Source organism: Pseudopipra pipra, chromosome 7, assembly GCF_036250125.1.
Source record: "Pseudopipra pipra isolate bDixPip1 chromosome 7, bDixPip1.hap1, whole genome shotgun sequence".
NCBI lineage: Eukaryota > Metazoa > Chordata > Aves > Passeriformes > Pipridae > Pseudopipra > Pseudopipra pipra.
In genome coordinates this window covers 31,733,404-31,755,080 of record NC_087555.1, presented here as the reverse complement: position 1 = coordinate 31,755,080, position 21,677 = coordinate 31,733,404, and the positions used below count along the sequence as shown (strand labels likewise).

Genomic DNA, 21,677 nt, shown 5'->3' with positions numbered 1-21,677 from the left:
GACTGAGAACTGGTTGAGGATGGAGACAAAGCCGCTTTATGAAATGAATGGGCAATAAAGCCGAAGGAGCCAGCAGTCAGTGGCACATCAGTGAGTATCCTTCTGAGATATTTGCTTATCTGAAATCTGTCAAATGAAATTAGCAATGCCTGCTAACTAGTAATAACAGGATTAAAGATCTTTTTATGGTTCAGTCATAAAACAAGTACTCCTTAATCCTGTGTTTTGACTGGCACTGATGGCTTTAAATAAAAGTTTTTCATTGCAGTGACAAGACAATTTGCAGATCTTCACCATTAAAAATACTAACAGTCTGAAAAGGGGGGAGATAAGCAAAAATGATCCTCCTGATCTTCCAAAATTAATTATATTGATCTCATTTAATTAAAGAAGCTTAAATAAAGTAGAATCATTTGACCAAGTAGGCTTTTTTGGTAATCTCTTGAAAGCTTTTGTTTACATGAGGATATACTGTCAGCTGTAAGAAATTGCTCCTTACTAACCAACAGTCATTAGAGTGGTTCTCACTACTTAGTTTATCTGTAATGTAGTCTGATAGGAATATTTTTAGTTCATATCAAAAACAAGTATATGGCTAAACTATTTAGATTTTCTTGGTTAAGCAATTAACCATGCCTTGTTATTGCTTGTATTTGTTTCTTTTACTTTAGAAGAAAAAGTGCATCTTTGCTGTGGAAGTACACATTTACAGGAAATTCTCATTGATATTATTTCAAAAGATTGATGTATCCAGCATTCTCTAATCCTTGTTTTCTTCTGCTGTTAATGGTGGGTCACACGTCAGCTTCCCACAAATTCTCAGCTGTACCAATACTATTTCTAAAACTATAAATGTGATTACTGCTTGGTACATTTTGGATTATTCAAACTGGATCAACTATTTTTGCTTCAGTTTTGAGCTCACTGCTGAGTTTTTAATTCTGACCATAACAGACTTAGTCCCAAATCACCACTGTTTCCCAGTAATGGTTAAAATCATTGCATTGATCATTGTATGAAAAAAACTCAGCTTTATTGCTTTCTGCAGCAGAAATCATGAAGTGGCTACTGTCAAAAATCATTAGGTTGGGGACTCATAGGGAAATCTATTTCAGGTGGTAATTTAGAAACCAAGGGAACAGCAGTAATAGTGATAATAAAACTTTGCTCTTTGGTTAGTATTTTCCCATAATTCGTTTATCACAGAAGTATGAGAGAATGATAAATGACTGGGCTCTTAATGGTCCTCGGTGGAAATATGTTTACTTCATGTTAGACTCCCTGAGACACTGTGTATCAGTGTATATTTTTGAAATCATGTAACAAAAGTTTCTTTTGCATGTTATTTCTCTGGTGCTGTTAACCTGCATTTTCTGTATGAATCAAGATGGTGCATAACATTGCTGTTAGATTGATTCCATTGCTGTGAAACCACATGTGTGGCCATTGTAATTTAAACAAAAAAAAAAAAAAAAAAACAAAGAAGAAAACTACAACTCTGAGATTATTGTAGCTGAAATAGTGTCTGGTCACAGGCATTGACAGCTCAGGAAACTGAGGATTGTGGGAGTACAAAAAGGATTAAGAGCGTTACTACAGGAAATGACAGTAGTTCTGCATTCTGGAAATGACAGTGGTTCTGCCTTGTGTACCCATCTGTAGCTTTTGGCCTCTTAGTATCTCGAATGTTTGGTTTTTATTAGCCTGGACTTGAAAAGATAGGGCCAAGGATGAAGTTTGGGACAACACGTGCCTAAACTGTGCAGCAGTGAAGTGCTCGAAGGTCTCCTGGCTGGTAGTAGGAAGGCAGCCGTACAGCCCGTTGTGGCAGATGGCTGAAAACATAAGTATTTCCATGTCATAAGCCTTTCTCATCATCGCTGTATTTGTCTGCTGCCCTTTTTGCCATCCCCATAATCCACCAAAGTATTTCTTATTCATTTTATATTACTTTTTTTTTCTTCTTTTTTTCTTTTCCCTTTACCTTTCTTTTACTGCACTTTGTTGGGAAACCTGGAGCTCAGTCTCACAAAATGAGTGAACTTGATATCCTTTGCAACAAAATGAGCAGGGAAAGAAAAGCAGACAAGACTGAGGAGGGGCAGTGAAGAAGGACAGGACTGCCTGTCCAGTCTGTTGCTCACAGGAAAAGGAGAATGAGGAGCCTAGGCTTGAAAAATAAAGAGCATTTATACAGCACACTTGAGATGAAATGTTTGTGTGTCAGTCAGAAGCAGTGTCAGCAAGCTGAGAAAAGTTAACTACAGACTTGTTTTTGCTTTTCCAGTATGTTCTCACACCATGATATAAAGCTGTAACTTATATTTACAGTGTATGCACTATGCTGTGTGTTCTTACAGAAGTGTGTCTAATTTCACAGTTGGAAGACCAGATGGTTTTATTGGATAGAATAGAATTAATGGAAAAATTTCTTTATCTATTCAGATGTTATAAAACTTCTGTATGATTTTGAGGAATGTAATAGTATTTCTTAAGGTGAATAGAAACATTTCAACTGAGAATGCCATTTCAAAGGAAGAATTAAACTTGCCATACATATTAAAAGTTTGCTTAGTTTGTCCAAATTGATAATAAAAGGGAATATGAAGCCCACACTGGTTGAAACTCATGCTGAATTATTCTGTAGACTGTTCTGAGCCTGAGGAAATTATGTATTCATTGTTAAACATTCATTTATATCTACCAAAATCTTCTTTTTTCTCTACATCTCTCTTACCTCTTCTAGATTTATATATTTGAAAATAACATCTACTATCAGCCTGATGTAAAGAGTAGCTCATTGCGCCTGACATCCTCAGGAAAAGAAGGAATTATTTTTAATGGAATTGCAGACTGGTTATATGAAGGTAAGCTGGACGAATATATCTGTTTATTAAAACAGATGAAAGGTCCTTGTACAGACCCAACAGCACAAATCTGTTCATTTCAGGAAATGCTAAGGTTAGGTTTGCTTCTTTGCCTTCTCATTTTCTTGCCAGATTGCCTTTGTATTGACTGCTGGCTTGCATATAGCAGTGTTTTCTGGGAAAGGAGAATTTATTTTCTACCAGAATGTATCAAATGTATGATGAAACTGGGTAGTGTGAAAAAGTGTGGGGGGAAAGGGCTCAGTTTGTTGCTTGTATGAACAACTGGGATGACCTATTTACAGTTAAAACATCCCAATAGAAGAGGACACTGAAGAACCGTAGCTTAGAAGCAGAGTTGGCTACATTTTCTTTTTTATCCCTGGACACAAACTGAAAGGTGATCCCAGATGATGCTGCCCAGGGTCTCACTTTTTTTATTGTCATCTCTCCTTCAGCCTGAGTGGTGGTTGGTGTGCTCTGTGTCAGCACGACTTGCAAGAGACTCCAGCCCCTCAAGCCAGGCAGCCACATCGTGCTTTACTTTAAGAACGTGCTTGAATCCTTTTTGAGTGTTTTGATGAAGTCTAAAAGTGTCATACTGTTACCTCAACAGTGGCTGCTGCTTTTGCTTAAATCAACATATGCTAGGCTCCTGGAAAACTTGCTGTTGCTGGCAAGCACTGACAAGTTGGAGTAGGGGATAGATCAGTCTGTTGTAATACCCTCTATCTTCTACACCCATCTTCTACATGGTACCACAGAATGTTTCTCTCTCTGCACAAAAAATGTTTTTAACATAATAATAGTAAATTTAAGAAAAAAAAGGGGGAACAGATTATCTAGTTTGGTACAACAGCTTAAAATTAATACACATTTCAGTTACTCTTTCTATGGGACACATGTATTCTATAGTTAAATAGCTTGGTGTTAAATAATCAGTTACCTGAGGTATATAACTTCTTGCATGTAGAGATTTTCAGGGCAGACTGGTTTTTAGGAATGGTTTAATGCCCAACAGCAAGGAACTTAAGCATGATCATTAAAAATGGTCTGTACATACGTCTTGACAGTTCAGTATTTTTGACAACAGCTCACCTCAGGTATTTTTTTAAAATCTCTTCCCAAGTGAGCTTAAGTTAGAATGGTAGTTTGCATCCCTCAGCCTGTGTCCAGTAGTTACCCAGTTCCAAGGTTTCTACTAATTTTTTGAAATGTTTTAGTGTGGCAGCATATTTGAAAACGTAAGGACAATGGACATTTTGGAAATGGAATGTAGTTTTATATGCACTTCACATTCTTAAAATCTAACATAAAGGCATGTAGATTGAAGCATTTAAGCAGATATAGCTCATTGAAGTTGATACAATATATCAAGTTTTTGCTAAAACAAAGTGAAGTTAGTAAGAATCACAGCCACAAGAAGGAAAAGCCAAAGTTGTCTAGTTTGAGACTTGAAAGTTTCTGAAGTGTTGTGGAGATGATGCACATCCCAAAGCCTTCCTCCCGAAGCATATCCTAAAGCCTTCTTGAGGTGATTTTGCCCATTCTTTTCCGAATTTTTTAATCCCTGACCCAAACAGCTGTTCCATTTCCTGACTTACAGAAAATTCATGGTGTTTCCGGGGATGCAGGCTGGCAGAACTCTTCTCAACAATACACATCATTAAAATCAGTGTTAAAGGGAGTTCTGTCAGTACACGTTGGAGGACCCCAGTCCATGTGCTATGGCAGGAATGAACATACTGCTTCTTTCCCATTAACCACTGTTTAAGTTAGAGCAGTGCTCTATTTTCAGCAGTGTTTTTCACAGCATCAGAAGCTGAGCAGGCAGAATAGTGTCCGTGTGAAGTTAAGGGATTTTCAGTTGAATCCAGCCCTGTTCCTCCTTTGACCTCATTTTTTTTCTTTTATCATTTGCCTGAATTTGTTATTAGCATTTTACCTTACAAAGCGTTTGGGAATAGCTTTTCTTTGTGTGAATAACCTTGTCTAAATGCAAACAGTAATATTTTAAAACAAACACAGTTGTGATTTTTTCTATCTGATATTCACCATTCATTCTCTGCTCTTCTCCTGTGTAAAAGGTTTTAGTTATCCAGCCAGGGAGAGAAGCATGACCTAGAATATATGACTTTGAATATAGGTCTCGGCTTCATTGCATCAAACCTTAGATAATGCAACACATTAAGCTGCTTCAGAACATTCAGAATCTGATTAGCATCTTGGGGAGTCTCTGCTGACAATTTAACTAGTTTTGTTAGGTAGGCTCTCAAATTAGGTATGCAGTCAGGCCTTTGTTCCCCTTAGTACACTATTCTCAATCAATTTTCCAGCCAAATTCTTCAAAACTAAATACAGAATCCTTACCAAGCAAGTGAACATATCAAATACATAATGATAAAAGTCTGTCTTTTCACAAGTGAAAACAGAAGACCTGTACAGGGTGAATTTGGAATTGCTCGGGAGCTGCTTTACTGGAGTTCGGGAGTTTGGCTGTTGCATTGTTGGCTGCTGGATGTTTCTGGTTTGTTTCTTTTGGATATGAAATACAATGACAATAAATGTGAGAAAACATTGCATGGCATCTTTGAGAATTACTTTCATTTGGAAAGCAAATAAAATTTGGATAAAAAGAAAAGTTTCATTTGGATTTTCAAAAAGTTACATTGCAGAAAAACTGAACTTCTAAGAATTAAAGATGTCCATTAGACTGAGACAAGAAAGTCGAAATATTGGACTCCAAAAATGTTTACATAAATATCAGTGTGGGAGGATCTGCATGTTACTAGGTGCTAGAACTGAGAGAACTCAGATATACTGAAGTTTTATATTAAGAGAAGAAAAAAAAAAGATTGACAATACTAAAAAATACCCCCCCCCAAAAAAAAACCACATTAAATTGGTCCAAATAACTTAAAATTTAATTAAACAAATCTACTGGAATGCAACAGAACTAAACATATGGCAGTTACAATCATCTTTCATGTTTAGATAATTTATTGATGTTGCTGGAAGTATTCATTGGAGAAAAATGGTTCAAGTTTGGTCTTTCAATATGCCTTGGTATTCAAACATTCAGCCCAAGATAATGTGAAATTACTGAAATTACAACAGACACATTTCAAGTAGGCGCAGAGAGAATAATTCAGTGCCAACTGAATAAACTGGAAACTATGTGATAGTTTTTTTATGAACCCTAAGGAAATCTGGTTTTGCAGAGGAACTTCTTCATTCTCACGTTGCCCACTGGTGGTCTCCAGACGGTGAAAGACTGGCCTTCCTGACCATAAATGACTCTTTGGTACCGAACATGGTTATTCCCCGGTTTACTGGAAGCCTATATCCAAAAGGAAAGCAGTATCCATATCCTAAGGTAAGATGAGTGTGAGTGCAAACCCCATCTCCTCTTCTGTGTTCAGCGATAGTATTGACCCATATGGAAGGAGTGTTTCCAAACAGTAACAGAGACTGGTTTTGTTCATGTTGCTTTTCAGTAAATAATAATTACATTTTTTTTTCAACAGATTGTAACACCTTTTTGCTGGAAAAAAACTATTGGGTGAGGGAACAGCAAACAAACTCATTTGAAGTAATTTCATCATTGATATTTTGCTTGATAAAATCAATCCAGCACTTTGGAGAGAGGGGTAATACATTTAAAGAACTGGATAGAGAAAAGATACTGTCACAGCTGCACTGAAGTCACACACTCCAGTGTGCAGAGCCTGGAGCATGTTCCTTCATAGTGACGTAGATCTCAGTAGATTATGCTGTTATTAATAAATGTGACAGACAGTATTGAATAAGAGAAGCCACAGTTACATATTTTTGTGACCATCAAAATGAGAAAAAAAATAGAAATATTACTGATTTTTAGATTTTTTTTGGAAATTGAAAGAACAGCCCGGACATGGATAAAATCTGACATTGCTCCTCATTTGCTGGGGATTTTACTGGGGAGATGCTTCCCTATCTGTTGTTTTGATCTTCCAGCTGATCAGTTTATCCAGTCCTTTTGTGCAATTTCAAAGTGTCCGAGTTCCTTTCTGACAGGTTATGTAGGTCCACATATATGGTACTCCTTTGACATTTCAGGGGAAGTTTATTGAGAGCTTTAGAAAATAGTAGTGTTATCCTATTCCTGCTGCTTTATTTTGGTGTTAGTTTATATACTTGCATTGGAAAAAGGTCTTGAGTGACAGAGCAAAGAAAAAAATAAGGAATATTTCTAAAAGTCAGCTTTGTAAACGAGAAAGGAGTAATTCTATTTCATTAGCAATTCAGCATAAAAGTGATACACAATACTACTTCGGTAATCTCATTAATGAAAAAACATTATTTAATGTCTCCATTTAGTGCCAATTTAGATACTCATTAAACATCATTAATTGGTAATGAAGCCTGTGGTATAGCACCAGAGATTTAAAAAAAGATTTAGTCTTTGTTATAGAGTACAAAATTATAACTAGAACTAAAAAATAAAATGAAACATGTCTTTGGGAACACTGGAACATGCTCGTGTGTGTACATGTCATACACACAAACTGTGTTCTTAAAAAAAGAAAAAACAGAACAAGGAATTTTAAACTTTGTTACATTTATCAAGAACAAAGTAGGATTTCAATGAAGAGAGTTCTTGCACTACTAAACAAATGTTTTGGCTGTTGTGCAAAATTTATGCTGTTTAAATTGGCATGAGAAGACCCTGAGGGGTGGAGGAGTTGAGGGAGAGATGCGGATGTGAGAATTTTCTGCTCAGGTAGAACATTCACTTTCAGCTGCCGGAGATCACTGCAGGCTGTGGGACCTCAGTGCACCGCTGACCACAGCTGGGGAGACAGACCCCATATGGGGCTGGAAGCCACAGCTACAGCTGTGGAGCTGAGTCCTGCATGTATCCACACAGCAGAGAAGGGCACACTGACTGTGTTTGTGGCAGAGACACAGGGGCAGCTTTGGGGCAGTTTAGTTCTTCAGGCCCAGCACTAGCCTGGCCACGTTTGCTGTGCAGGTGTGCTTTGGAGTATCTCTGAAAACTCATAATCCTGCTGGGTGGTAATTAGTGATGGCAGCCCTGCCTGTGAGAGCACTTGGACACTACTATGCAGGCAATGTAAGGTTCAAGGGACATAAGGAAACTGCAGTGGTGTCCTAAAGACTTGACCTTTCAGTGGTTTTCTTCCACAGTTATGCATTTGTGTAAGCTGTGTTTATGCAAAGGATGCCTGTGGAGGATGACATTTCTTTTGAGGCAAATGTCAAAATTTTTATGAAGAAAAAATAAAAATAAAAATAATTCCAAGAGTCTAATTAAGTCCCTTTTATAAACTTTTTTTTTAGCATTATTAAAAATACACAAATGCCACTTTCTTGTCCCCCATGCTAATCAGAAAGGAGTGGATACCGCATTCAGACTTTATTGAGATAAGCCCAATTTTTGAAAGGAATTTGTGGGTGTATTTCAGCCAACCTGTTTTGCATTTCTGTATACCCCTGTGAAGAGCCAGATACATAACTTCGTAGTTTATTATAATTAAATCTGTAGAATCAGTGATTTTTACCTTTTCCTTCCAATATCAAACAGGAGTCAGCCCCGTTGAAGGACGCACTTTTCATTCTGTGTATTCCAAGAGCATTATATAATGTTGTGTGACTCCTGTGACTTAAATGAAACAGAATTTGGAGATGATATGTTTAGAACAGGGATGTGGAACCAGAAGCATCTCCTTGCAGCCATTCAGAGCTTTACTTTCTATCACCAGTGCTTTTTTTCTTCTCAGGAACACCCCTTAGTTACCAGGAGAAGCATGATTCCCACCTCCCTGTAGATCCTCAGGTTTTATCAGACTCTTCCCTGTGAATATATATCAAACTGACATTTTATTCTCATTTTGCAACAGGAAGTATTTTGTTCCCCTTAGAGCTGGCCTTCCAAAGCAGCTGACTTCTTATCAGGGCTGAAAATAGAGATTTTCAACTCTGCAAGCCAGGGAAGAAAGACTGGGGGAAAATGGTAAAGAAAAACAAGGGAAGAGAAGAAATGCTATCCCAGATAGAGGCAGAGCAGCTTTTTGGAAGAAGGAACAATAGTGTCTGGAAAAGAATTTGCTGGAGGGTGGGTTTCACTGCAGGTTTAGGAACTGACTATGTTTTTGCAGCTGACTTTACTGGACTGGGCATAGCCACTTGTAGCATTAATCACTTGCTCTGCACAGGAAGGTTTCCCATTAGAAAAGGCAGTGAGAGAATCAGTCATCATATCTTTATCTGTGTGATTCAAATGGCTGTGAAATTAATTTTTAAAATTTAAGATATTTTAACTTTAATAACTTTTCATTATTCTAAAAATACTTAATTATGTTAATGAGCGAGTCTGTTCAGTTGTTACTGATTCAGTGCCTCTAAAGCTTTTATTAATTTTTTCTTTCCCAAAGGCAGGTCAAACAAACCCAACAGTAAAGCTGTTTGTAGTTAATCTGTATGGACCAGCACATACACTGGAACTGATGCCACCTGACAGCTTTAAATCAAGGTATACAATTTCGTTGTTTTGAAACTCATGTTTGATTTAACCTAACTGTCTCTAAGTTAATCATTGCCTCTTTACACTTATCTTTTGACTGGAATGCACTTGATCTCAGTCCCCGTGGCTGAACATAATGATAAAATAGAAACAGCTGTACTGGACTGATGCTTCTCTTACAAATCACAGGGGTCTAGGATTTGCTCATGTTTCATGTCCTGGGAAGTTCCAATTTACTAGAAATATATATAATTAAAAATCCTAAGCTGTGATCAAGGGAGTTGAACTGCTGTCCTGCTTCTGAGGTAGTTACTCATTCACTCCCAGCCATTGCTTGCTCTGTGCCAGCTTGTTGCTTTTAGTTTCTGACATGAGATTGCAGAATTGTCTTGGAGAATTGGGGTGTTCTCTCATTTAGAGAGAATTATTCTGAACCTTTCCTTTCATTTCTCATCCCAGTGGACAGGTGCAGTGAGGTGGCAGAAGGTGAGGAGCAATGCTGCCAGATCACTTAGGCTAAGACAGGCAGGGCTGTGTTTCTCAGGAGAAACTGCTGCAGAACCACTGAGCTGATTTAACATTCCCTTTGACTTTGAGGCTGAAATAATGAGGCTGGCTGAAACTGGTGACTCTCCTGCTAAAGTTCCTGTGTTAAGCTGAGCTTCTGATTGCCTGTCCTTGCTGGAGATGCCTGAAATTTTTCTTTAAGGGCAAGAAAATTTTCATCCCCCATATTTTTGTTCCAGTTTGTAGAGTTGCAGTCACCTTCATTAGATTCCCATTGTAGTTTCAGTACATATACTAATGATCTCCTAGCCCTAAAATGTTATATAATAGAGGTAATAATAATCATAATAATAATAATAATAATGATGACAGCAATTTCTACAGTCCAGATCTGGCTGCTGTCTAAGGGCCAGAGAAGTGCCACTTCCCCTATTCACTCAGGGCATTTTCAGATGGAGAGCATTGTGAAAAGGAACGTTATGTTTCTACGTATGTACACACACTACATTATATTCCTGATAAACAATTCAGACTGTAGTGAAATTTGAACATATTTTTATGCATAGTTGATGGCAGAGGGAAAAAGAGGGATTATTAAGTGACCTTTTGCTTTTATTTCAGTGCTCAAGGAGTTTATGTCAGTGTTAGAAAATGATGTTATGGTTTGATTTGGACTACTAACTACTATATTAGCTGGATTCTGTACGCTAAATTTCCTATCTCCATCCCTCACTGAAGACTTTTTAAAATGAAACATTTCAGGGCGTGGGATTGGAGTTGCACTCTTTGGTTTTTTTCTTGGATCATTGCTTTCTTGGATGGGTCAGCTGGTGTCATGTTAGCTCTTGTTTTACTTTTGGCGTACATTTTTGCCCCTCGATAAGTTAAAACATTTTTTAAGCAAAAAAAATGTAAATATTAGACTCAGCATACACTTGGATGTTATCATTCTGGTATCCACGTGTGAAAATATCTGTGCTACTAAAAGGGAAGTATAAAAGCCAAAAGAAAGCTGTGCATACTGGGTTGTTTGGGTCTGTTCTGCAAATACAGCACCAGACTGGGGCTGTGTGAAGCTGCAGTGAATTTCTGTCACCTGCATCTCCTGTGTGTGGCATCAGAACTGTACACAGCTTTGCTGTTGGTGCTTCTCAGCTTCTTTGTTCTAGTAAGGAGGCGTTTGAATGTTTAATTAAATATATGTTGCCAAAGAGTGATGAGATCTCCATCAGTTTTAGATTAAAAGCCTAATTATACTCAAGCTAAGCCCCTTGTTTTAAAGGGGGTCTGAGTTTCCAGACAAGCTCACTCTGCTGTTGCACATAACTCAGCTGGACTGTGAAAGCTTCCAGCTGCCACCAGTGGAGAGGTGAGGCAAAAAGCCTGGCTGGGATGACAGGCTGCAACAGGTCTTCTTCTGTAACATCCTCAGCCTGAAAGCCTAGCAGGATTTTGTGAGGAGGGAGGCAAATTTTCCATACCATGAGTCTGTGCCTGGAAATTCTCATGTGCTCAGCCAGGGTTGTTGAGGGATGGACAGTTTTGAGTTATTTGTTAAAACAGGAGCAGAAATACAATGATACTGAGTGGGACTTCCCTTTTATCCAGAAGTCCCATTATAAAACACTTGTTATTTTATAACAAGTGACATTTTAAAGTGGGCTCTGTCTGCACTCAAACATCACAGAATTACAGAACTTTTTTTTTGTTTTTTTTGGCAGTAGGACTGGATTCTTTTGCAAAAACATTTGTCTTCTGAAGGCATTTGGTATAGGAAAACACTGGCTTCTGTTGGAATTCAGTGCTTGTTTTTAAGCTGGCTGGAAAGTACATGGTTCATGTGTGTTTGCAAACGTATGTTTCACAGCTGGTAAAGTTTGTGTATGTATATGCAAAAATTTCCCAGGGGAACAGTACACTGAAGGACTGAGCCTTTCCACTTGTAAGAACAGAGATGCTGGGCACTTGGGGTTATTTTTTCCATCCCTCAGTACTGATACTGTCATGCCATACAAATGCAGCATTTGAATGAACTGGATGTATGTTGGTTTTAAGTCTAGTCTGAAATATCAAGTATCTGAACTTTTTGTTTTCAAATGTTTACTTAGGGAATATTATATCACCATGGTGAAATGGGTAAGCAACACCAAGGCTGTGGTGAGATGGTTAAACAGAGCTCAGAATATCTCCATCCTTACAGTTTGTGAAACCACAACTGGGGCTTGTACCAGGGTAAGTTATGGTTTTGGTTTTTTTTCTGGAAGATCTCTTTTCAAGGTTTCTTCTGCATTTTGTTTTCATATTCAGAAGAATATTTTTGAAAATGAGTTTGCAGATGCAGTAGTTGCAAGCTGAATATAATTAGTCAACAGGGAGGAAATAGATGTGAGAAGATTCCAAATGTGGTGAAATGATTTCATGCAATTAAGAGCTTTGAGTGACATTTTCGGAATTACTAAGCTTTGTTCATTCATTAACTTCAGTGGAAACTGAGGTTGCTGAACATCGTGTACTTGGGATATAGCTAGAGTAGCAACAAGCTTGTCTTTCCTCAGATATTTTCAGCTGACTGGTTTCTCCTCTCTCCCCCTGCAGAGTTTCATTTTAGATCTTTCTGTCTCTCACAGCTTACATATTTTTTAAGAAAAAAGGTGTAAAACTCTGATAATGCCTTCAAATTCAATAGCAGAAATAAATAACTTCAGAAAAAGCCCTTGAAAGGCAAAAGGGATACTTCATTTTTGAATGTTAGCCGAGCTGAAATACATTTTTCTATTTGAATCCAGCCTCATCTCATCCCTTGACTCTGAATTTGACTTCTGACACTCGTGCACTGCATCTCTCCATTTTCACAGTCAATCTTGTATCTTGAATGCAATTGGCTGCTTTCCCATTCTGAGTCACGATCTCTTCCCAGAACCAGCTAAAAGTATAAATATTTTCTATACATGCTAATATCAGCACCAGCAGATGCTCCAAAGTAGAGGGTATAATTTGGCAGAGTAAATGGTTGTGAGCGATAAATGTTGGCCTCTGAATCAAAAGGCTCCCATCAGTGTCTGCTACTGAAGTCAGTCATGATGCAGTGTTAGAGATTGTTTCTGAGCTTGTCTGCTTCTATAGCTACACAGTTCAGGTTGCTTTTCCTGACTCAGAAACTATGAATAAATCCCCGAAATACGGATTAAGAGTGTGACCATGGAGATTTGTTGATTAGGTTGCTGTTTAGCTCGTTCCTGCAAGCCTTATGCCTTTTTATTAAGAAAGTTGTCACAAACCTCTGTGAGCAGTCACTTCTGAAAGGGAAACCTTTATGTGCTCCGAGGTCAATTGGACTTGTTTGAAGTAGGTATCCTGGGAGCTGTAATCCAGGATATAATGCCACAGAGAGAGAGACTGAGAAGTCCCATTCCAGAAGACTTAGAGTGCAGCAAAGGACATTTTTAGGTGGGTGAGGAAGGAGAGCAATGCAGCATCACCATAGTAAGCTCAGCTCAGGCTCATGCCTGTACCCCTGAATGGTTCTATTCTGCACCCACTGTGATAAGGTGATGCTCTTGAAATCACTGATGGAAGAGGAAAGACCTTATTGTGACAATTTAGCATTGTATCACATCATTTGATTTCAAATGTAAACCTTTTTTTCCCCCCTAGCATTTTACACATGTTCTCAGTTTCAAAAAGTACTGCATCAAACCAGCTGGTGTAATAGCTACAGATTTTCATTTCTCAGGCCATATATGTACAGATGCTTCTACAGCTAATAAATTTTCATTACTTCAATGTGACTATGAAAATTTGCAACAGTTGACGTATATTATATTTTTTTTCCCAACAATGTATATGTGGTATTTGGGTTTTTTCTTTCAGTTGGCATGGTGTGAAATATGAGTATGAACAATAAAAAAAAAATCATTTGTATTTATTTTTTGTTCTCATCACTAATGCCAGACTACAACCCATTAAAACAAGAGATTGTAATTTGACAAGGTCTCACAATTTGAGCTTGGTGCTGGCTGTTTGCCCAGTGTTGATAAAGGACCTAAAATATCCAGTTGTCAGATGATGCCTAGAGGTAAAAAACAAATAGAACTGCCTGTGTAAAGCTTCATAGCTAATCAGAAAGGACTGAAAACGGCATTCTCAGGTCCCCTGTGGTTTTCTACTAGAAACTCTGAATAAAGCAGCTGACTTAGTAATTAAATTATTGTTTGTTTCAATGGAAGTGCCAACAAAGGGATGTGAAGATCGTAGCATAGTAGAAAAAACCCCCATGAAATAACTAGAGACCTTTTGCTGAATGTGGGAAATATTTTTGACCTGTAGCTATTCTATAAAAGAAATTTATTTATTTTTTTTTTTAGAAATATGAAATGCAGTCAGACCTGTGGCTTCCTAAACAGGTACAGTATAAATGCTGTTTCTGAGTGTATAATGTGTCATTGTTTCATTGTCATTTTTATTTAATTATGTGGTATTTTATAAGCTAATAAAATCCCGAGACACCTGTGTGGGTTCTGGAGGCAATATTCCCTTCAGTTTCCGTCTGTCTTTAGCATTCAGTTCAGTAAGCACTTAGATGACCAGCTGATTAACTACCTAACTCTTGGATGGTTAAAGACAGATCAGATGAATCCCATTCCAGGCATGTCCTATATACTGTGCTGATTTTTTTCTGATTAAAAAATAAGCTCACTAAATTACACCCAAAGGAGTTCAAGGATTAGAGGTCATATGGGCTGTAATTGGAATATGTAAGTATAATATTTCTGAATTCACACCCAGAACAGTATGTTGAACTAATATGTCAGCAAATTATTCCATTTTCATAGCTTCAGAAGAACTGTCCAATAAATGGATGAAACGCATTCTATTTAAAATACATTTCAGGCTTCATTTTGCAATGTGCAAATGAGAAATCATTTTAGCAAAAAACTACGCTTTTATAGCAAGCCATTTTCATTTAATATTTCTGTGTAAAGTTAGATATGAAGGGATGGTATCACATCATGCTACAATTTGTGGTACGACCCTGATTCAGAATATCACTTCAATGTGCTTATTTTTTCCATATGACTTTATCAAAATCAGTGATTGTTAAGCGCATTTTGATGGGTCCAGACTACCAAAACTTTTTTTTCTCCTCATCATTTGTAGAACTTATCTCTGTCAATAACTGTAGTCTGTAAAGGGAAGTATCCTGGAAAGTCCCACTGCATTAGGGATGAGATTACCAGACCTTTCACTGTAAGGGAGAGTTTACCAAGGTGCTTTAGGACAAGATTGCACATGGCGTGAACTCCATTTAGCTTTAGCCACCCCATTTTTGTCAATCTTAGCAGAATAGATTTAAAACCTAAGGATTTTTTCCAGTTGACTCATGAGCACAGCAAATACCAAAACCAAGGAGACAAAAAGCTTAAGCTGATCTTTTGTTTAGAAGTTTAATGAACAGTGTGACAAACTGACACAATCTTACTTTCATAGAATGAAGAACCGGTTTTCTCCAAGGACGGCAGTAGGTTCTTCATGACTGTCCCAGTGAAGCAAGGAGGACGGGGCGAATTTCACCACATAGCCATGTTCATTGTGCAGGTAAGGTTTTGGTTCTGGCCGTTTTTAATATCTTACTGGTCATCTAGGGCTTTTATTGATGACACAAGACCCAGGCAAAGGTCTGCACTTCATCATAGTCCAAACGCTTGTGTCATCATTTGTCCTATCCAGGTTGTCACTCGGTGCAAAGGGGACATATTTGTAACTTCTTCCAGAATAAGTGGAGGTTTCTCTCTTTCCTTAGACCTCTTCTGTGGTAGCACATGTATTCACTAAATGGAAGGTACTTCCCAAGTACTTTCTCTGGAAAATTCCATGGTTTTTTTGTACCTCTGTAGGCAAGCAGAGATGTTTTCTTGTTAAACCCTTCTGTCAATAATAATGTTTTATAGCCACAGAAATTCAAGAGACCTGCAGAATCACTGTTTTTACCCTCTCTACATACACTATACATGCATAAATGTAATTTTAAATGTCTGTTCAGAATCTGGCCTTACACAGAACAGTAAAGGAAGGAAATATCCAAACTTAAAATTTTGGGAAAGTTAAGACTCTTTATTACCCTTTGCAACATTTTTCAGTGTCTTCCATTTCCCAGGGTCATTACTTTTCCCAAAGAAGGATCTGAAAGAAGATAAATTTGCACTAGGACTTTGAAGGTCACCAGTATGAAGTTGTGATGAACTAATAAAGGAAATTATGCCCTGGAACAGAACACTCCAAGGCATCTATTTAAATCAGCAGAGCATTAATCCAGGTACTTTAGCAGAGCCATATGAGATAGGAGGGATTATCAAGGTACCCAAAACATCAAAATAGCAGACTTGGCACCGGGAAAATCTATTATCTGCCTTTATGACAGTGTTCTGGTATGAACATTATTAAGTCTGAAATAGATTCACAGTGTGCTGCGGACAGAACAAGAACAAAAGACCTTTAATGAAAATTTAACCTGAAGAAGCAAGAATAAAGATACTCATTCACTAGAGTAAATATATCAAGAAAGAGTCAGTGAAGATAAAAGGGATCAAAGACATGTCCAATTCTATCTTCTAAAGAAAACAGTAACTCAGATGACAAACCACATAAAAATTTACACCAGAGCAAAACTATTTAGTCAGTCAAGTCTTATTTTGGTATCTTTCCCACTATGAATAACTATCTTTAAAATACATGAAATAGTAATGGTCTAGATCTGAAAGTTAACTTGCAACATTCCCAAGGATGTTAGAGATACAATCAAATTTGCCCTAAACCTGTAGGCTCTGACATTTCTCACTACTAAAAAGCCCAGGCAACTTGATCCTCATTCAGGAAAATATTTAAGCAAAAATTAAGCCCACTCTTATTCAGTAAGGTGGTTAAATATATAGCTACTTTTAAATACATCTTCACACAATTTAACCAGAATAATGTTTAAAGTCAAGGTGATGATTCAGAGTTTTGTCCCTTTCAGGCAGAATTAGAGGCTTGGGTACTGCACAGCTCCAAAAATAAAAAATACTTCTATTTTGATGGCCATCAGCATGAATAAACAAATCTGAATGGTATAACCAATGACAAATTTGGCTTTTAGTATGTAGTTGCTCCTAAGAAGAAGGAAATATGATATCCCATGTATCAAGCATTATTCATCAGTAAGTAACATTCTGCATGATAATGGGGCTGACACAGAGCAGTAAAGGAGAGGAAATGCGTTTATATGATGTGTTTTACACACTGCATTAATCTGATTGTCCATTATTTCTAAAGCAAACATGGAGGCATAAAAAGTATATTAACCGTTGCACATAAAGTCTTTTGTCACATTACATGTTTGTCACACCTTGTGAGAACCACAGCAGCATAGCAGGTGCTTTGCAGAATTTAAAGCAGTTGGGAGATCACCAGTACCCAGATGATCACCGCTTTTCCATGATGGAGCTCGGGTAACACTGGAATTTGGCATTTGGATTCCCACTACTTCTCTGTGCTACTCGTGCAGATATTTATTAAGGGAAATCAACCTCTGCATGTGGGAAAGTTAAAACACAGAACCAATGTGAACTTGCAGGGACAAAGAAGTACATTTTAGTGGCTCACTTTAATCACCGAGGCTGATTTGTCAATCATAAAACAAAGTGCTGACAAATGGTGGTCTTTCTCAGACTGCATTTCTTTGACTGTACTTCAGAAAAGCATGTGGCAATGACACAATCAAAGCAGGTTAGCAGAAGCATCTAATTACATCTTTATGCAATGGGAAGGGACTGTCTAAAAAATTACTGTCTATCATAGATTATTTACTGCCTGGATGTAGAGGGATAGATGTGTGGTTTATTGTTTACAAATGCTTTTAGTAACTTATGAAATATTTAAAACAAACTAATCTCAAAATGGGATTGAATCATGTGTTATGTATCTAGAAATTTCCTTCATGGAGTTTTGCGACTCTAGAAAGTCTCTTTTTTTCCAACCACAAAATAAGAATTATAAAGTTACTTTAATGGATCGAGGCGATAACTTCCTGCAAGCTTCATAAATTATGTATTATGGCTGTAACCTTGAAAAATAACCATGTTTATTAACGCTCGGCTGGGCTTTTTATTGCTGTTTCTTGTTAGATCCTATGATCTTAATATTTAAATATCTCTTTCAGTTGTTGCAGCTTTTCTCTCTTGAGAGAAGAAATAGTCACTTAGGATAAATCACTAATTTGTATTTTAATCATTCTTGGAGACAGCACTGAATATCGTAGTCTTCCTGAATGGAGAACCCTCATCATAAACATATGTACAGCACCCAGCGCAATGTCCTGATTTTGTTTGGTACTTGCAAGACTTGTCAAGAGTTACTACATCATTCTTTCCTTGTGGATCTGGTAGAAAAAAGATCAATTCTAAGGGACTTGGTTCTGCCTTGCCAGTTCCCAACATTTCTCATAGGTATCCTGGAGCATTTTCTGCTTTCTAGTTATTGCTGTTGTTGATGTGGAACTCAGGGTATAGTTCAGAAATACATGGATTAAAAAAAACAAACCCTTTTTGCCTTTATGACTTTTTGTAGGCCACGTAACCACTGAGGCCACAGCGATTAGGTGTGGACTGGTGCTGCAGGTTCACAGGCCACAAGGTCAGAAAGCACCATTAGATCCTCCATCTGACCTCCTTCGTAACTCCTGCCGCTCAGTTTTACCCACTCAAGATGAAATATAAGCTGAAGTATCACCTCTTTTCTTCATGAAGTTTGTCTTGAATTTGAAAACTTAAGAATTTGTATATCCAAGCCGAGCATCATAACCCAAATACAGAAAAAAAGGCTCCGTTCAAGTAGTGAGGGTTGAAGTTTTAATCTTCAGTAGCCTAAGGCAAGATTTTACCTTTTACAGCAGGACCTTCTCAGTCTTCATGTTCTGCTGTTTTTAACCTGTGTCTGATGAGCAGCCTGCTGCAACTTCCAGCCAAAGAGTTGGTTTTACCTGTGTTGCATCCTGATGTTTCCTAGTCCAGTTCCTGGTGTACTGGCTGAGAAAAGTGTCATCGCATTCTTTGAAAGAATGTTTTGAATTTCCCCTTGTAGCAGTTATTTTCCTGGGCTCACTGGGGTAGAAACTGCTTCTGAAAGGAAACAACATGTGCTCCCCAGCTTGTAAGCATTTGGTTCAGTTACCAAAATTTGAAGCTACTCTTAGCCGCTTCTTATAGGTGCTGGATAAAGAGAGGATTCTCCATGGTGCACAGTGGAGCAGGGGAAAGATTCCCTGGAATGCCACTGTGAAGGAAAAGAAACACTAAGAAAAACAAAGCATGTGGAATGGCAAGGTTCTTCGCTTGAAGTATTGGACATACATTGTTTGTCAACATCTGAGCAACTGAAAGAAAAATTGTAATGAAAACCAACATTGTTTTAATGGCTTTGAAAAGTTTATATATGGGGGGGGGGGGAAGATGCTTGAAGTTCAGGCCTATCAAAATGTGAGGTTTGTGATTTAAAGATGTTATGTTGCATATTTAAGTTTTAAAAGCTGTAATCAATACTGACATGTGCAGACAATCCTTCTGGACAAAGAAAAATATAACAGTAAGGTGAAAGTCAGTGTTTTCCATCTCTCTCCAGGCTAAAAGTGAACAAATCAGTGTGAGACACCTTACATCGGGAAACTGGGAAGTTATCAAAATACTGGCATATGATGAAACTACTCAAAAGATGTAAGCACTATTCTCTGTATTTGTTTATGAAAATATCTGAGTTATTAAAGTGGAATCTATTTAACGGGAAATAGCATATCTCAAACAACAATATTTCTTTCATTTTTGAGCATTACCATAACTCTGACACACCTGAGTGCATAAAGTGCAGTTGTAAGACAATTTATATGTCATTCTGTTGTTGTGTGTGTTTTTATGCAGAGGGAAAAGAAGTGCACACTGTGACATCACTTACTCACTCTATTTTTCTAAACAAAAGAAATAAACACACAATGCAACAGTAATAACGTTTTTGGTGACTTCTTTCCTGAAATCAGACAAGGAGTCATAGTAAATTTTACTACTTGATAAAACATCAAATCTTTAGTTTTTATCCTGGCTTGATTACTGCATGAGGCCTCAGAGTTTTGGGGATCTGGTTCAATCTCATAAATTCAAATTATTTATGGAGGTTATCAGAACTCCTGATTCTAACTCAGCTCACAGAGAAATATTTCCAAAGCTCATCTTAGTGCTACAGTAGAAGGAAATGCAGCACATACTTTGCTGCTTTTGGTGGGGGAGTATAGAACTGACATAAAATGTCTGAAGACTCCACATAACTTCAGTGGAACTTCCTTAGTTTTCAATTTTATCTGCCCATGGCAAAAAACAGACATTCTCATTTTCTTTAAAATAAATGATATTTCAGCAATATCTGAGGCTGCAACATATTTGAGGCTGCAACAAGACCTGTCTTCTCCACTAGTACTGGAGAAAACCCTTTTTGACCAGTCCTTCTTTGGGTTCTGAAAATATATCCGTGCACAATTTCTAGATACTTCTGAAAGGTTCAGGTGAAAAAATGAGGTCTGGATGCACTCAGCCTGCAGAGAGGTGACAGACCTCATGTGGGTTGTCTCAGGCTCTTGAGAGGATTTCCTTGCCCTTCTTCTGCCTATCAGGCAGAACCTTTTGGGGATCTCATTTGGGAAACACCAAGGGCTTGTCTTTGTATTCTTGAAGCATCTTTACTACCCACTCTCTTTCCACCTGTGAAAACTAGAGAGAAGAAAAAGTTTTCCTACAACTCAAAAAGGCTTTTGGGTATCATAAGACCTATTGTAATACGTGATATAATTTCACTGCGACCTTTATCTACCTCTTGAGTTTGTGTTGCAAACTCTAGAGTGAAGGAGAAACTTTCTCTTCTGTATGTGCAGAAAGGCATTGTGGTTGCTACTGGAGCTCCCTGGGCATTACGGGAATTAAACAGAAACCACAAAACATTGTGTTCATCACTGTTAAAATATGAAATCGTATGCCATCTGAAATTACTACTCTATGTACTGGGTCTAAATTTAATCTTGGAAATTAGGTTTGTATATAAGTATTTTATCTTCATGGATATTTGGGAATTTTTATTTTAAAAAATGGTTTTTATGGTGTCTCTCATTTCCCTAAACACTACTCACATTAGACAGTTTACCAAACTGAGTTTAACTTTTAACTTTTTTCATCTTTTGGGCACAGTTATTTCTTAAGCACTGAAGAATCCCCAAGAGGAAGACAGCTGCATAGGTAAGAAGTACATGGGGCTGTGACAACAGCTTCTTCATCCAACCTGTAAGTGCTGTGGTGCTTGGGTAATCATTTATATTGTGTAACAATTAGTATGCTTGACTGTAGCAAGGAAAGAGTCACAGCTTTTATAAGTTAAACATGTCAATGATATTTTAAATTTCCTAAAAAATGGAAAAGATTTTAACACAAAATGTTTTTACCAATTACATCTTTACTAGTCCTTTATAAACATCTAAAAAGCTAAACCTAAAGGCAAGCATTCAACATGACTGTGTTTTAAAAGTATTAAAATCTTCTAAATAAAAATATTTATAGGGTTTAATCATGTAACTTAAAATGTGTGGGCAAAGCACCTCGTCCTTGCACAAACTCCAGTGCTTAAACCTGAAGTTAATGAGGCTTTTCATTGTGTCCTACTAATACTGTTACCCTACAGCACCGCTACTTATTGGAGTCCCAGTCTTGCTTTGG

The 21,677-nt window shown here is 37.5% G+C and overlaps 1 protein-coding gene across 2 annotated transcripts in view; it reads left to right on the top strand.

The window, feature by feature from the left end:
* Nucleotides 1–21,677, top strand: part of DPP10 (dipeptidyl peptidase like 10) — a 480,022-nt gene that overhangs the window by 430,622 nt on the left and 27,723 nt on the right. For both annotated transcript variants that reach the window (XM_064661527.1, XM_064661526.1), the window contains exons 8-15: nucleotides 2,747–2,867; nucleotides 6,089–6,243; nucleotides 9,305–9,402; nucleotides 12,009–12,132; nucleotides 14,265–14,303; nucleotides 15,388–15,495; nucleotides 19,552–19,643; nucleotides 21,156–21,203. In XM_064661527.1, coding sequence (XP_064517597.1) covers nucleotides 2,747–2,867; nucleotides 6,089–6,243; nucleotides 9,305–9,402; nucleotides 12,009–12,132; nucleotides 14,265–14,303; nucleotides 15,388–15,495; nucleotides 19,552–19,643; nucleotides 21,156–21,203 — 785 coding nt within the window. The remainder of the gene's footprint in view (nucleotides 1–2,746; nucleotides 2,868–6,088; nucleotides 6,244–9,304; nucleotides 9,403–12,008; nucleotides 12,133–14,264; nucleotides 14,304–15,387; nucleotides 15,496–19,551; nucleotides 19,644–21,155; nucleotides 21,204–21,677) is intronic.